The sequence below is a fragment of the Penicillium digitatum genome, chromosome 5, assembly GCF_016767815.1.
Source record: "Penicillium digitatum chromosome 5, complete sequence".
NCBI lineage: Eukaryota > Fungi > Ascomycota > Eurotiomycetes > Eurotiales > Aspergillaceae > Penicillium > Penicillium digitatum.
This window is the reverse complement of record NC_089388.1, coordinates 2873400-2886732: the sequence shown is the minus strand read 5'-3', so window position 1 is coordinate 2886732 and position 13333 is coordinate 2873400. Positions and strand designations below refer to the sequence as shown.

The following is a 13333-nucleotide window of genomic DNA, read 5'->3' as shown; positions in this document are numbered from 1 at the left end:
TGCTACAGGAATTGGTTGAAAACAAATACGACTGGCTGGTTTTGGCTATCAGTGTGATGATTGCCTCCACCATGCCTTCCAACCCTCGCATCGTTCTTTTTGGACCCCAACTGACCCAACTGCAATGGACCACCGAGCGTCTATGTCGGCTACAATCGGATCTCCAGAACATTTCCCGATTAGCATTCTTGCGCCGTTGTCTGGCCCAATTGCCAGCGTTTATCGCCAGTCTCCCTTTGTCCCAGAATGATGTCTTATCACAGCTGGAAACCCTAGCCGGGTTAGCTGGCAATGAAACCCCAGACCTAACGACTTTGACAAGTAACGTCCAGTTGGTGCCATTGACGGTGGTGTCACACATGGTAGAATGGCTGTCTATCACGACTTCGGACATGGTAGCCCAAGGCTTCTGCGTTGGGTTTCTGTCCGCTGCAGTTGCTGCAACAACCACACAGCAGGACTTTGAGCACTACGCTGCGAATGCCATTCGTATAGCGACATGTATCGGACTTATCATAGATGCAGAAGATGCCTCTCATGCCTCGGCGGACCGCGTGACTGCTATCTCTGTGCGCTGTCAGTCCCATTCACACCGGGCGATCCTTGAGAGCACCCTAGATCTGCTTCCTGGAGTATGTCGCAATATACTAAAGCCCACCTAAGTACACTACTGATTGATTGCACCTAGGCATATATCTCATGCATTACCGACGACTGCACGCTTACTGTCACTCTTCCACGTCGACATATGGGGCACTTGACGGATCGCCTAGGCGAGAATCGCATCCCTATGACGATGACCGGCCTCAATGGCTCCTATCACCATCCCAAGCATACAAACGCTGCCCAGCAACTGAAGGAAATATGTGCCCAAATTCCCGACCTGCAATTGCCAATTGCCAATGATCTGCGTCTGCCACTCCGTTCAACTTCAGATACAGAGCTCATTGTGACGGGGCCCTTGCACGACGTCGCTATCGACCTCATTCTTTGCAAGCGTGCGCACTGGTACCAGACCATCAAGCGAATGGTTGATGAGAATCGTCCACAAGATCCTCACTTCATTGCTGTCGGCTCCAAATCTTGTATCCCACGGTCCCTTACCGTTGCCAAGTCAAACACGGGCCTTTTTGAGGAAATCGCCGTGGTTGGGATGGCCTGTCGTTTCCCACAAGGGGAGTCACTGGAGGATTTTTGGAGACTTATCAGTACTGGAGAAACGGCGATTGGAACTCTACCTCCCAGTCGCTTTGATCCTACAGATCTACAGAGAAAGCCTAAGCTGCCTGAGTTTTGGGGCAACTTCTTGTCTAATCCTGACGTCTTTGATCATCGCTTCTTTGGAATCTCCGGTAGAGAGGCAAAGTCAATGGACCCACAGCAAAGACTAGCGCTGCAGGTCGCTTATGAAGCAGTAGAAATGGCTGGATACTATGGTATTGGGTCGAAGAGCAGGCGCCAGGAGACCAATGTGGGGTGCTATCTTGGGGTTGGGTCGGTTGATTACGAGGGAAACTTGGGCTCTGCTGACGCAACTGCTTTTTCAGCCACTGGAACTCTAAGGGCTTTTATCAGTGGGCGTATTAGCCATTTCTTCGGATGGGGTGGCCCTTCGATTACATTCGACACTGCTTGTTCGTCGTCAGCTGTGGCCATACACACTGCATGCAAGGTATGACTGCTCAAACAAGTATTTAACTCCAGCGGATCTGACTCTATCTAAGGCTCTCCTGACTGGCGAATGTGACATGGCTCTCGCTGGTGGAGTGAACGTTATCACAAGCCCAAGCCTACACCAGAATCTCGCCGCCGCTTCCTTCCTCAATCCCAGTGGATCATCCTGCGCCTTTGATGCTTCTGCTGCTGGCTACTGCCGAGGGGAGGGAGCGGGAATCGTCGTGCTCAAGCCACTGTCCAAAGCTATCGCAGCTGGAGACAATATCCTCAGTGTAATTTCTGGATCTGCTGTCAATCAAGGCTCTTCTTGCGGCTCTATAACTGTTCCGGACTCGCACCAACAGAGCGCCTTGTATATTCAAGCTTTGTCCTTGGGTAGCATTGACCCCACGGACGTGAGTTATGTTGAAGCTCATGGCACAGGTGGGTGACATTCTCTTTGCAAATTTTACATGAGCTGAAACGTTTCCAGGCACGCAGATTGGTGATCCAATCGAGTACGATAGCGTCAGGTTGGCCCTCACGGGGGCCGGTCGAAAGAGTAAGGTCTTTCTAGGGTCGGTGAAAGACAATATTGGTCACGCCGAGGCGGCCTCTGGTGCTGCAGGGATTATTAAAACCATCCTCATGATGCATCACAAAACGATTCCCCGACAGGCCAACTTTGTCAACTTGAACCCGAAGATCAAGCGTTCGGAGCAGATTGAGGTGCCACAGCAGGCACAGCCTTGGACCTCGCCGCATATTGTGGCTTTGGTGAACAACTATGGCGCAGCTGGTAGCAACGCCGCCATTGTTCTGAGGGCATATACAGCCCCTGGCAATAAAAAAAAAGCTGTGGATGGTTTGTTGACGATCTATCCCATTGTCGTCGCAGCCAACTCTGCCTCGAGCCTTAAAATGTACCTGGAGAAGCTCACGAATTTCGTTTTGAAATCCCCCAGTATTTCCCTGAGGGACGTTGCAAATTCTCTACTGCGACAACAGAACCCCAACTTCAATTACAGAGCATCATTCGTTGCACGAGACACTTCAGACTTTAGAAGATATATTGAAAATCAGGATTCAGACATCACGCGCTCTGGAAACCAGCCTGTGGTGCTGGCTTTTGGGGGGCAAACAGGGCGTACCGTTACCATGTCGCGAGAACTATATGACAGCTGCGCACTCCTTCGCTACCATTTGGTATATTCTAACACTTGTCTTATGAGTTTGCTTTATAGCTGACAAGACCATTTCCAGGATAAATGCGAAGCTGTCTGTCAGTACCTTGGGCTTCCCGGGATTCTAAACAACATCTTCGCCGGCGAACCAGTTGATGACATTGTCCTGCTCCACTGCATGCTCCTGGCGATGCAAGTTTCTTGTGCTTTATCCTGGCTTGACGCTGGTCTCAAAATAGACACACTGGTTGGTCATAGCTTTGGCCAACTAGCTGCGTTATGCGTCGCGGAATCTATTTCCTTGAAGGACGCGTTCCAGCTGGTTGCTGGTCGAGCAAGGTTGATCCGTGACAAATGGGGCCCGGATCGCGGAGCTATGCTCATGATAGAGTGCGATGTAGTTGAGCTGAACAGGATCCTTACACAGGTCAACTCAAGTCCCGGGCATCGGGTTGAGGTGGCCTGCTATAACGGCCCACGAAACTTAGTGCTTGCGGGCGATGCGTCCTCTGTAGATCGCCTGCAGCAAGAATGCAGCCAGTTCAAAACAGTACCACTCCAGAACACACACGCATACCATTCCCATATGGCGGATGGAATTCTGAACGATCTTAGGGTCATTGCTGCGTCAATCACGATCCGACCACCCAGAATATACGTTGAGACCTGTTCCCCCGACGCAAGCTGGACCACTTTCACAGCCGATGAGCTTGTACAGCACACGAGACAGCCCGTTTACTTCCAAGATGCCGTCGAGCGCACCGCCATGCGCTTGCCCTCGGCTGTGTGGCTGGAAGCCGGATCGGCAACTCCCATCATTGGCTTGGTTCGCCGCATTCTGTCTCCATCCAGCGCGCCTCATGTATTTATCCCGATGGAGTTAGGAACTAGCGATGCAAGGGAGTCCCTGGCGAGCGCGGTGTGCCAGCTGTGGAAGTCTGGTGCTGCAGCTGAGTTCTGGCCATTCCACGAGGATAAACCTTCGCTGCCGTGTGTCAATCTTCCACCCTACCAGTTCGAGCAAACCCGGCATTGGATTGACTACAAGCCTTCCCCATGTTCCTCTCAGCCATCGCAGTTGCAATCCAGCTTGGTAACTCTCATAAATCCCGCAGATGCAGACGGAACATGCTTGTTCAGTGTTGACACCTCGAATCCCATCTTTGACCTTGCAACCAGAGGCCACGCTGTCGTTGGCCAGGGCCTCTGTCCTGCCTCAATGTATATCGAACTTGCTATTCAGAGCGCGGTGTTATTGCACAAGAACCTGGACACTATACAGTCCTCCCCTCACATCGAAGGTCTAACCATATCCTCCCCCCTTGGCCTAGAGGCGGATCTGTACCTCCGCTTGGCAATTGTAAGACCCGGCTCCTGGGACTTCAGGATCTTCAGCAAGTCCTTGGATCAGAAGGAACACGGCACGGGCCGTGTCACGATGTCTGGTCCCAATGATATGGCTGCGGGGTTACGTTTAAAACTACTTCAGAAGATCGCGCCACCCTCGAGTCTGACTCGGATCATCGATTGTCCCGACAGAACAACCATCGGTGGCAGTATTTTATATCAGCTATTCCAGGATGTTGTTCACTACGCCCCCTACTACCGCGGAGTAAAATCAGTGTCAGCCATGGGCAATGAGGCCGTTGGATTCATCGATGTCCCCCAGGAGTTCCCGACGTTCCTCGATAAGATGACCATTTGCCATCCTATCGATTTGGATAACTTTCTTCAAGTGGCTGGTATCCATGTCAACTGCCTCTCTTTGCGTCGGGATGATGAGGTTTTCATGTGCACTGCCGTGGATGAAGTCATATTCGGCCCGTGCTTCCGCGGTCCCAAGGTCGACCGGCGCGAGTGGACGGCTTACACTCACTACGAAACAGTTGACGGTGGGGGTTTGACCAATAATATCTTCGTTTATGATGCCAAATTGTCTCTTGTTGCTGTCATCGTGGGAGCCTCGTTTCGCAGTGTCCCATTCAAGTCTCTGGCCCGTGCCCTTACACGGCTAAATCAACCTGTGTCGGATGGCATTGACCATGGTGAGGATGATATAAAATCCCAGCCGGACTCGGCGTATCAGCCTCCTTCTCTTGCATATCAAACGCCAGTACACCCTGCCGTCCAAAACAAGACTTCAACCGTGGAACGTTTCCAAACAGCCAGCACTACCACCACCCTCCAAAAGCTCAGGGGTCTATTGGCCAGCATCATAGAGATCTCATTAGATGATGTACAACCCTCGTCCAATATCCAATTCCTCGGGATTGACTCCTTGCTAGTTAGCGAAGTTCTATGGGAAATCCAAAAGTCGTTCGACATACGCATCTCCCAGGCCCAATTCCAACAGTGTGCCGATGTCCTTTCGCTGTCGCAGCTAATTCAGCCGTCTAGCTTTCCGTCACCTGTAATACTGACAAACGGCCTCCCCAGGCCCCCTTTGACATTAACCCCGGATGAAGTTACACCAGTCGAGTTAGACATCAAACTTGCTGTGCTGAGCCAGAAGTGCTTCTCCGAGGTGAAGCCCTACTACGACAGTCACGCCAGCGCGACGGGCTTTGCAGGTTTCTATCAACAGGTACTTCCTGATCAATCCCAGCTTGTTGTTCGGTACATCCTGGACGCCTTTGCAACTTTGGGATGTGATCTCGAGGCGATGGCAGTGGGATGTGATGTTTCGATCATACCGCACATTGAGAGCCAAGGAAAGGTCGTTCCTCAATTGTACAGGATTCTGGAAGACGCGAGGCTCATTTATCGGGCCAAAGATGGCCGAATGCAGCGCTCGGAGACCCCTGTCCCAACAAAGCCAGCGGCCGGTCTGCATGCCATCCTCCTTGACAAATTCCCCAAGCACGCCTCTGAAACAAAACTGCTTTGCATAACGGGGAGCCAACTGGCTGACTGTCTGTCTGGTGCATCGGATCCCATCTCTCTGATCTTCCGGGACGCATCCACCCGTGGCTTGCTTGAAGACGTGTACACGAACGCCCCCATGTTCAAAACGGGCACTCTCCTGCTGGCCCAGTATCTTGCATCCATTGTATCGCGCTTGGGGAACGGTCAAGAAATCCGGATTCTGGAGCTTGGGGCTGGGACTGGCGGCACAACGAAGGGCATTGTTAGTGCTCTTGCTCCATTAGGTAGTTTCACATATACGTTCACTGACATCTCATCTTCACTCGTGGCTGCGGCCCGTCAAAAGTTCACGCAGCCCTTTATGCGCTTCGCCGTCTTGAACATTGAGAAAGCCCCTGCATCAGACATGCTGGGAGCTTACGATATAGTGCTATCCACGAATTGTATCCACGCCACCCGCGACCTAGTACAATCCACGACACACATTCGGCAGATGCTGCAGCCTGACGGGGTTCTTTGCCTGGTGGAGCTCACGCGAAACCTCTTCTGGTTTGATCTTGTATTCGGCCTACTCGAGGGTTGGTGGTTATTCAATGATGGCAGAGAACATGTTCTGGCCGATGAGTCGCGTTGGAAGAGGTGTCTGCGTGACGCTGGATTTACCTGGGTTGATTGGAGCGACAGCCCGTCCGGGGAGTCAGATCTTGTACGGGTTATCACGGCGTCGCCGTCAAAAATTATGGGGAAGGAGACGGTCGTCTTCAAACAAATCGATGGCTTAGGCCTGGAGGCAGATCTACACTATCCTGTTCGGGTGGCATCTCCAAACATGCCGCTCCCTGTAGGTAAGCCCACTGCTCCGAAATATATTTTCAAGAAGGCCAGCTGACCTGGTCGACTTTTACCAGCCCTGATGATACACGGTGGTGGCCACATCATGCTGTCCCGCAATGATATCCGCCCTAGGCAGACACAGCTACTCCAGGAGAAGGGGTTTCTGCCGATCGCCGTGGACTATCGACTCTGTCCAGAGGTTACACTGGCCCAGGGCCCGATGAAGGACGTCGTAGATGCATTGGCCTGGATTCGAACAGTCTTGCCTACTATCCAGTTACAGCGCGCCGATGTCAAGATCGACGGTCGCCGCGTTGTCAGCGTTGGCTGGTCAACTGGTGGCCATTTGGCCGTATCACTGGGGTGGAATAGTATACCACGAAATATCGAGCCTCCACAGGCCATACTTGCCTTCTACTGCCCTCTTGACTATGAAGACGTGTTTTGGCTACGCCCTAATGTGCCAGTTGGATCGGAATGTACCCCCACACCATATGAACTGGATCAAACTGCATGGTCTGCTGTGCGAGAAAAGCCGATCGCAAGCTACAATGTCGCCCCAGCCGAGCGAGCCATGGGGGGCTGGTTGTCTTCGACTGACCCGCGTAGTCGGTTGGCACTGTACATGAACTGGCACGGCCGCTCGCTCCACGTCCTTCTCAATGGCCTGTATCCTACTCAGCGAGAGGAACCAAATGCCCCCACCGAGGAAGCGATTAGGGCTGTCAGTCCGTTTGCGCAAATTCGCAGCGGTGCATACTCAACTCCTACATTCATCATCCACTCACGAGACGACGACCTGATCCCATGGCAGCATGCGCAACGTACGTATGAAGCGCTCCAGAGACGGGGTATCGACAGCCAGTTATGCATTGTGGAGGATGCGCCACACCTATTCGACATCTATCGCCAATATCAGGAGCGTGCAGATATACAGGATGCCATCCAGGAGGGATACAAATTTCTTCGCGCGCGCGTTTAGTAGTTCATTTAATATCGAAGAATCAAAATTTGACATGCTTCAAGTCTTCACAAAACATCCATCGGGTCGCCGAGCCCAGGCTCATCTCTCTCCAGCCATTGACCTTGTTCGGAAACATCGGGATTCTCGTCATGAGCGAGCGGTCATGTGCTAAAATAACAAAGACCCCATCCTCAGCATCAAGCTCCTGAATCTTTCGCACAGTCTCCACGGCCTCTCCCCGGTTGTGAAACACAGGCCCCCCCGCCACTGTAAATAGCGGGCTACATGGGCTAACACCCCTCGATACAATAAGCCCAGCTAGCACGTCGCCCGGGCAAGAGCCACGTATTCCCACCGGCACAGACGCAGGGAGAGGTAGGTACTCTGTCGGGCGCAAGAGGCTGGCATGATGGCACGCATCAGCCCCCATCAGGACAAAGGAGTCTGGAGTTGTTCGCGCGAGAGCACACAAGTGGCCAACGGCGTGGCCAGGCGCGTCAAGTAGGTAAAACGACCCGTCGCCGAAGTAGTCTACTGCATCGAACCGGCCGATCTTCAGCCCAGATGCGAAGGAGATCTCCCTGACCGTCCTACCCTCTGTGTCGCCAGTTAACACTACACTCCCTGGATCTGCGGGCCAGCCAGGAATCGAGGCGGCGCGCAACCCGGGTCCAACAACCAGATCTGTGGCTACTTGAAATGTGGCCATGTTGCCAATGTGGTCGAAGTGGTTGTGCGACCAAATAACTGCGCGGATATCGCTGCTGCGGACATTGGCTATGCCACTGGAACTGGCCTCCGCATCCAGGATGGCGGCCACATCCTTGCCACGGGTGACGGTAGTGGTGGCCTTGATGAGCGAGACAATGTGCGGTGCGTAATTTTCCCAGTCTGAGCGGACACCCAGGTCGAATATGACCTGTGTGTCGCCGTGGGTAATTAGGAAGCAATACACAGGGGCGTTAAGGCCGGCAAATCCCTCTAGTGGAGGCTGCCAGAATAGACTGGAATTCAGGTAGAGCTCAGTTTGTCTTTTTGATGTTAGTTATAGCCAAGGCGGACTTTGTAAAAAACCTACGTGTCTATGACTCGCACGTCAACGGTGAAAGATGAGGGGGGAATCTTCAGTGCAGGTGAAGATGCCATATTGCTATGTTTTCTGAAATAATTGTTCACGCTTTTTTCTTCGTGCGATGGACTAACTTGATATATATGTACCTAGTACTACACTAGGTGTCCGTACTTGGGTCACGGACGTAGCATGCTATATAACTCTCCTGTTACATATATCTGCATGCTCAAGTCTCTCTTTGCCGGGTCCTCTTTCCGCCCAAGCCCTAAGAAGGTAAATATGCCTGTCTTCTTGTGCAGCTCCCGGTGCGTAAAAACCTCCTGCACTCTTTCTGTCATCGATTTGCCCCTTTTGTTCCATCCGTATTTCTGTAGCCATTCATCCACACCCTGTCCAATAGACTCGTCGTTGGCCGCAAAATTGGCAGGATAGAAGCAGATCTTCGGCGCAGGGACGGGATGATCCGTGGAAAGTGAGAAATAGATGGCCGTCATCTTCCTCTGCACCGCGGTGTAGGGAGTTTGGTCATTTTGGGCTTTGCTGATATCAGGATTGTATGAGGTTAATGCCATGAGCTCACGAAAGCGGTCCCTGTCTTCATCCAGGCCTGGAATCCTGCCACCTAGGGTGTAGTAGTCCCATATATCGTCAAATGACTCTGCTGGATGCCGCATGTAGATCTTCAGGCGCGCCTTCTCGGTAGTCACAAAGTCAGTTGCGAGATAGCGGGGCCCATTCTCGTACTCTTTGGGCTTGGTATCCAAGTACTCCTGGATCAAATCGAGCGAGAGCAGGATGTTAGGATGAGACTTTATATCGGGGAGTTGCATTACGCCCCGACGCACAGCCTCCCAGCGAGTGATACCCTCTGCAGCCGCAGTGAAACACGGAGGGAAGTAGACTTTAGGCATGACGGGGATGGCATCTGGTACCGGTAAATGTCGAGAGATGTCGAATCCAAGGATCATGGGCATTTGGTATCCCACCTGCGCCACCAGCTTTTTCTGCACTATAGTGGGCCGGTGTGCATGTACGAACCATTCACGCAGTGATCTATACCAGGTGTCGTCAAAGCCAGGCGTGCGCTCCACTAGTGCGCCCAGGACCGCCTCGAAGTTCTTGATGCTAAGCGGATTGGTCTCGTCGGCTGGTCGTAGGGGACTGAGATCGACGACAAACCGAACCGCCTGGGTGTCGCTGGAGCTTTTCAGCTCGAAGCTGTATTCGAAGGGATTGCCGTCCCAGCCGACGCCGCTTCGAACAGAATTCTCTGCTGGAGGACCACCCAACTGCGGACAGATACTTTCTTTGAAGAAATGCAAGAATTGGCGCTGTGCATCTTCGGGATACTGTGCCTCTTTCAGCATACGGGAGAGGTCGCGCCCGCTAGTTGTCCACCAATAAGCCTGAACCTCGGGCCCTTGAGACTCGGCGACTGACATTTTTACTGCAATTAGATTAATACGTTCAGGCGAGGATAATAAGTTGCGCTTCAAGTGGCATTGAGTGCTGGGGTTGACCCCAAGTGTGAGATCAGCGCAGCCCCGAGTACCCGATGCACTTAGGGCTGTCATGACCCTGTCTAATACCCACCGAGTTCGACAACTCCCTCCAGCAACCCAACTAATACAATGGACCCAAATTTTGTTTCTGTCAACTTGGTTTGGCAGGTGATCGGGGTTATAACCGTCGTTCTTGTCCGTTTGGGTTGGACCTGGTGGCGATTGAAGCACATCCCCGGGCCCTTTCCAGCTTGCATTACAGATCTGCATCGTATGAGCTGGGTACCAACAGCCCGGGCACATCTGATCTTGCAAGATGCGCACCGCAAGTATGGCGAGGTAGTCCGTATCGGGCCAAATATGGTGTCGTTCAGTAACCCCGAGGCCATCCCAGCGGTCTACCCCATGCGGCCAGGCATACCAAAGGTTCTCAATCAGTTTTCTTTAGTAAGGGCAAGTGCTAACACAAAAATAGGGCGACTTTTATATGACTCTGCGGCCATACACGAGGAGTGGAGGGTCGTTGCATGCAGTCTTCAACACCACTGAAGAGGATATCCTCAAGCAGATCAAGTCTCCAATTGCACCACTTTTCAACCTCTCGAATATTGTCACCTTCGAGCCACTCGTCGACGAGGTCCTACAGTGCATTCATAATAAATTCGATCAAAAATTTTGCGCGACGGAGCAGGTCATTAACATGGGCCAGTGGCTGCAATTCTTTGCCTTCGACGTTATGGGCACCATGACCTTCTCCAAGCGATACGGATTTCTCGACCAAGGAAAGGATGTGGGTGGCATGCTCGCCACGATAATTGATTTCATGAGGACTTCCGCACCAGTAACACAACTTCTCTCTGTTCTGCATGTGCCCAGGTCCAAGCAGAAACTGATCAAATCAATGCTAGATGACCCAATCCCCCTTTCTCGATCGTATCTTACGCAAAAACATCATCGCCGACATTCTGCGCCAAGCTTTTCGGCCGACTCCGTCTCTTTCAATCATGTCGTTCGTGGCCCAGGCCATAAAAGAAAAGACCCAGAAGCTCGACATAGAGCCAGACAAAGCACCAAACAACCACAGCCACACCGACTTTCTCACACGCTACATACAGTTACAAAAGGGTAACCCCAGCATCCCCGCCTGGGCTCCAACGGCCTGGACCTTCTCTAACGTCATTGCCGGCTCCGACTCAGTCGGCACAATCATGCGCACCGTGCTTTTCAATCTTCTAGCCTACCCAAATACCATGTACAAGCTCCGACAAGAGCTCGAAAATGCGAATCCTTCACGTCCGTTTCCGCGGTATAGCGAGGTGCGCGATCTGCCTTACCTCGACGCCTGTGTCCTGGAGGCAGCGCGGGTCCATCCCCCCTTTGCACTGCCATTTGAACGTGTTATCCCCAGGGGCGGTCTTACGGTGCTCGGGCACTACCTGCCTGAGGGCACGGTTATCGGTGGAAACCCGTATGTTGTGAACCGGGACCCAAACACTTTTGGAGATGATGCGGAGTTTTGGCGACCAGAGCGCTGGCTCGAAGGCGATAGTGTCCATAAGAGGCACCTGGAGGCAAGCTTGCTTACTGTTTGTGCCCTGCTCTCGATGGCTCTCCACTGCCTGGGCTAACGGTGCTATAGTTCGGGGCTGGACGACGTGTATGTCTCGGTCGGCATGTTGGTATTCTGGAGATCAAGAAACTGATCCCATTCCTCGTTTTGACATATGATGTAAGCGCTCCTTCTTCTTCCCTTTTTTTTTTTGAAGTGCAACCCACTGATCTGACTGCTTTCCATGTAGATGCGGCTGGTTGACAAGGAGAAATTTCAGGTCGAGAATTCCTGGTTCTTCATTCAAAGGGGATTCTATGCTCAGATTCAAAAGCGTCATGAATAAGATATGACAGAGATCTATGGTTTCAACAATGTATGGAACTACTAACAGATAGGGTATAAAAAATACTTTGAGTTCTCTAACTAACTAAACTGACAAATCCGCTCTTTTAAAAATCTATGCGGACAAGGACGACTATATAGGGGACAAAAGGCTTATTTCCTAGTAGGGATCCTATCTTTCTTATAGTAACGTAATTCCCAAGCGAGCTGGACACCCCACTCAAAACGCGTCCATGAATTAGCACTTAATTGATTCAACCATCCACCATGCCACCAATACGCTCTCGAAGCTCTAAAACCCCAACAGAGCAAGAGGGTAGGATCTTGTTAGCTATACAAGCTATAAAAAAACAAGAAATTACCTCTATTCGGGAAGCAGCACGGGTATTCAAAGTGCCAAATTCAACCCTTTCTACGCGTCTTCTTGGCATTCAAAATCACGCAAATTCTCATAATTAAGTGATATTGAAGAGGAATCACTTGAAAAATGGATATTCTCTATGGACACTCGTGGTTCAGCTCCACGACCTTCAATGGTGCAAGAAATGGCGAATGTTCTACTTTCGCATCGCGGAATCAACCCATCATCTACAGTCGGCAAAAATTGGGTCACTAATTATATTAAACGACATCCCAATCTATCCTCGAGAATCTCCAGACGTTACAATTACGAACGTGCTAAATTTGAAGATCCAAAAATCATTGGTGAATGGTTTACACTTGTTCAAAAAAAGATTCTTCAATACGGCATATACGGCATTGACGACGATGACATTTGCAACTTCGATGAGACTGATTCTGAAGTGGGATTAACCGCAACGGCTAAAGTCATTACGAGATCTAAATACTACAGTCGGCGATCACCTTTATAACCTAGAAATCGCGAATAGGTGACTGCAATTGAATGTACAAATGCTTCAGGTTGGGCACTACCTCCATGCATTATTTTCAAAGGCAAAGTATTCATTGAATCTTGGTTCGACAATCTTCCAAATGATTGGCGCTTTGAAGTCAGTCCTAATGGATGGACCTCTGATGAAATTGGCCTTCGATGGCTTGAAAAACTATTCATTCCATCGACTCATTCACGGACAAAAGGTCAATATCGACTTTTGATACTTGACGGACATGGAAGTCATTTGACCCCGAAATTCGATGAACTTTGCGAAAAAAAACAATATCATTCCAATCTATATGCCTACATATTCATCTCATCTTTTATAGCCACTTGATATTGGGTGTTTTGCGGTATTAAAACGCTCTTACGGTCAACTTGTTGAAAAGAAAATGCGTCTTGGCGTCAACCATATCGACAAACTTGATTTTCTTGAGGCATTACCAGTTGCACGACTTGAAGCTTTC

General features: G+C 51.0%; 4 protein-coding genes across 4 annotated transcripts; 2 read left to right on the top strand and 2 right to left on the bottom strand.

Moving 5' to 3' along the window:
* Window positions 1–71: 71 nt before the first annotated feature.
* Pdw03_2215 (ketoacyl-synt-domain-containing protein) lies at window positions 72–7521 on the top strand (the record flags this gene model as incomplete). The annotated part of the gene is made up of 6 exons (XM_014681345.2): window positions 72–632; window positions 689–1672; window positions 1725–2100; window positions 2150–2862; window positions 2920–6550; window positions 6614–7521. The coding sequence occupies 6 exons, from the start codon at window positions 72–74 to the stop codon at window positions 7519–7521; spliced, it is 7173 nt and encodes a 2390-aa protein (XP_014536831.2).
* Window positions 7522–7543: 22 nt separating this feature from the next.
* On the bottom strand, window positions 7544–8649 carry Pdw03_2214 (beta-lactamase-like protein; the record flags this gene model as incomplete). The annotated part of the gene is made up of 2 exons (XM_014681344.1): window positions 7544–8534; window positions 8582–8649. 2 exons carry the CDS (start codon window positions 8647–8649, stop codon window positions 7544–7546), a joined length of 1059 nt encoding a protein of 352 aa, XP_014536830.1.
* A 102-nt stretch (window positions 8650–8751) lies between these two features.
* Pdw03_2213 (aromatic prenyltransferase) lies at window positions 8752–10017 on the bottom strand (the record flags this gene model as incomplete). The annotated part of the gene is made up of 1 exon (XM_014681343.1): window positions 8752–10017. The coding sequence occupies one exon, from the start codon at window positions 10015–10017 to the stop codon at window positions 8752–8754; it is 1266 nt and encodes a 421-aa protein (XP_014536829.1).
* A 189-nt stretch (window positions 10018–10206) lies between these two features.
* Window positions 10207–11972, top strand: Pdw03_2212 (Benzoate 4-monooxygenase cytochrome P450, putative; the record flags this gene model as incomplete). Its single annotated transcript, XM_014681342.2, has 5 exons — window positions 10207–10503; window positions 10553–10918; window positions 10986–11663; window positions 11717–11806; window positions 11877–11972. 5 exons carry the CDS (start codon window positions 10207–10209, stop codon window positions 11970–11972), a joined length of 1527 nt encoding a protein of 508 aa, XP_014536828.2.
* Window positions 11973–13333: the final 1361 nt, after the last annotated feature.